This window comes from Limulus polyphemus, unplaced genomic scaffold (genome assembly GCF_000517525.1).
Source record: "Limulus polyphemus unplaced genomic scaffold, Limulus_polyphemus-2.1.2 Scaffold127, whole genome shotgun sequence".
Classification (NCBI taxonomy): domain Eukaryota; kingdom Metazoa; phylum Arthropoda; class Merostomata; order Xiphosura; family Limulidae; genus Limulus; species Limulus polyphemus.
In genome coordinates this window covers 1,081,324-1,084,530 of record NW_013665737.1, presented here as the reverse complement: position 1 = coordinate 1,084,530, position 3,207 = coordinate 1,081,324, and the positions used below count along the sequence as shown (strand labels likewise).

General features: G+C 28.8%; 1 protein-coding gene across 1 annotated transcript in view; it reads right to left on the bottom strand.

The window, feature by feature from the left end:
- LOC106473213 (gamma-tubulin complex component 3 homolog) overlaps positions 1–3,207 on the bottom strand; it is a gene marked incomplete at its 3' end in the record, with an annotated part of 58,623 nt that overhangs the window by 4,379 nt on the left and 51,037 nt on the right. The window contains exon 23 of the mRNA XM_013933899.2: positions 1,863–2,015. Coding sequence (XP_013789353.1) covers positions 1,863–2,015 — 153 coding nt within the window. The remainder of the gene's footprint in view (positions 1–1,862; positions 2,016–3,207) is intronic.

Here is a 3,207-nt window from a genome sequence, read left to right as displayed (position 1 = left end):
CTAGAATCTTTTCTCTTGGAGCCTATAGTGATCACACATACACAGACACGAACGCGCGCACGTTCACATGTGCGTGTCTATCTGTCTGTGATTTCTTTGGGAAAACAACCAATATTGTCTAATCTGTAGCACTGCAATGGCAAAAATTTGTAATAGATTCTGACAAAATGTGATATCAAATATGAATGGGAAATATTTAATGTATTGATAAAGTTATAATGAATAATTCTTAATTTACTGTGCTTTCTTTGCGGCTTTTTTATGTTTCTGGGAAATAAAAATGTTTAAAATATTTTTGACCGTTTTTCTGTGCTGCAATAGGTTCAGAATACACACACTGATATAGTCATCAGTATATATCAACCAAATATCCCGAGAGAAGCCGGATACTTTTGCTAGTGAATGAATATTTGCTATGAAATTGTTATCAGTGCTATAAGTGTAGCTACCAGTCTGACCGCCAATTTTGATTTCTTTCTTCTTTTAAGTCGCACGCTCAATCTTTTTTTGGCTACACCCTTTTTCACACATAATGGGTTTTGGATTAGATTTAAAAGAACCTGCCAAAAAAAATGAAAGAACAACGTTACAACAATATTTAAGGATTTAATTCCTCGTATGTTAGGTGATTCCTATGAGAAAATTTTAAATAAATTAGTTTACACTGAGGGTTATTTAAAATTTTAAATAAATTTAGGATCCCGTTGAAAATTATAGTTTCTGTGAAATAAATGACTTAAATATAGAAAATGATTAACACGTAGAATACTATTCAGTATCTTAATGCTCTGGTAACAGTAATGCTGACATAAATAATTTGAGAAACCATTGTAACCGATATTATATTGCACGGTTACTTGCTTTGATTTTCGAACTTATTTATGTGCCATCTCATTATTTTGTTTTAGAAAAATCGATAATTGGGGATATCATATCAAACTGATATATTTCTTGAATTTTGAAACAAAGCAAGACTTTTTTATTATCTATGTTTTCTTCAAACATCTCTTTAGTATTTTTTAAGAAATTGTTGATACACTGTGTGATGTTTTTATGTTGTTGTTTTTTCCATCTCCAAAACCAATTAAGATGCAAATTACAATAATCAACGAATTTCTTAATTCATTTAATTTATACCCCCCAATGGCAGAGCGGTATGTCTGCGGACTTACAACGCTAAAAACCGGGTTTCGATACCCGTGGTGGGCAGAGGACAGATAGCCCATCGTATAGTTTTGTACTTAATTACAAACGAACCATCTAATTTATTGGCGATTTATAATTTTAATTGAAATATGATTCAATTTAAGTTCTATTAGCGTCAAAATTATCAAAGAGTAGAGTAATTAAATTATTTGTAAGAACTCGTTGTTAGCCAAGTTGTTTTAACTTTTATTAATTATATATATATTTGCTACTTTGGCCATAAAATTGATAACTGGAAAATAACACAGGTACATATCGGTTCGAAATATTTTTTTGCATTTGGATATAAATGTGGGAATTAAACATATAGGAAAATGTTACGTCTACAGTTCCACTATAGACTTCAGCTCCTCTTGTTAAAATTTTCTTATTTAACATGAATGCAGACAACACACTGATAAATATTTATAATTATTTAAAATCACCAATTGACTTAGAAAAACCAAAATATTTATGTCATCAACAAATACATTAATTGTATTGTTTACTATTAGTATATTCAATTAAAGTTAAGCCTAACATTTAAGACTCAATCTAGGCCTATCCTCGGATAAAAATATTAAATGTAAGCCTTTCTTGGGCTAAAGTCATCAAAATAACATTTTTAATAAAAAAGTCTTAATTCTTTGTGTGAAGTATATAATTTCAGGACTAACTTTATCCGTTGTTATCAATAATTGATAAAAGTCTCTGCTAGGCGGCGGTGCTACTGTTCGTTCATCAAGGAGGACATTATCTTTTACTAGAACAAAACTTGAAGAAGACATTTTGTCGTTAGTTTCTCTTGATCTTCTTAATGAGCCTGTCACCTAACGGTAAACAAAACAAATTTAACTATTACATCCATATTATCAATCAATACAGGTACAGACTGACAATAACAGAAAGCAGACAAACATAATCAACAGTCTATTTAGTAAATGATGGTGTGAAACTACTAATTTTATTACTGAATTTTGCTGCTTTAACAAGAAACAAATGTTCTTTCTTGTAAACAGAATGTTGCAAGGAAATTGATAGCGAGGTGTTTTCGTAGTTGAAGTGATAATTAGATTTCAAAAATTGCCGACAACATTTTTTGCTCTTTTCTCCCCTTTCACCTACCTATATATATATATATACCTATATAGCATAAATAATTTTGTACTTTTGGAGGATTTTTAATTCATGAATAGTTTAACCGTATAGCCATTGCTTTTTTAACACTAATACACATACAAAGTAACATAAAACCTTTTACAATAAAAATTAATGCAATGGTGATCGTATATATATATATATCAAACAAAAAATTTAGACAATGCAATACATAGAAATCAGTTATTTTTACATTAGACCTTTTATCATTGAAGAAAATAAAACACTATATCACCCTATCGGCCAACACTTAACAACTATATGAATACATATACATCCAGGATTTTATAATACATAAAAAATACAGTAGAAACATTTACAATAAGCATACAATTAGAATAACATTCACATTTATATATACAAAAGAAATTCATTTACAACCACATACAAAAAATCCATATCCTTTAACAAAGATACAATAAATGAAGAATCATACCCTTTAGTACAAAATACAAAAACTTTCATCGATGAATATTGATAACAAAAAGTCAAACACAAATATCACAGATCCTTTTCATATTAAATAAAATCCAAAACATGCTAAGCAATTAAAATACAACATAAAATTTTAAATAAATCTCAAAGTTTAAAATACAAAACACAACATAAGAATAAGGAACCATATAACATGGATAATTAAACATGACAAAACTAAAAACAAAGAAAGGCACAGAGATATACGTACGTATATAACACTTTTAAGTTACTAAAACAAAATAACAACACATAATAGTTATGCTTTCCCAATGATAAGCACGCAATTCTATTCCGTTGCCTTTACTTCTGGCTTGTCAGCAGATCATCCCCTAAGTGTTTTTTTTTTATCTTCTTATTTAACATAACATTATTAATACATGTAAATGT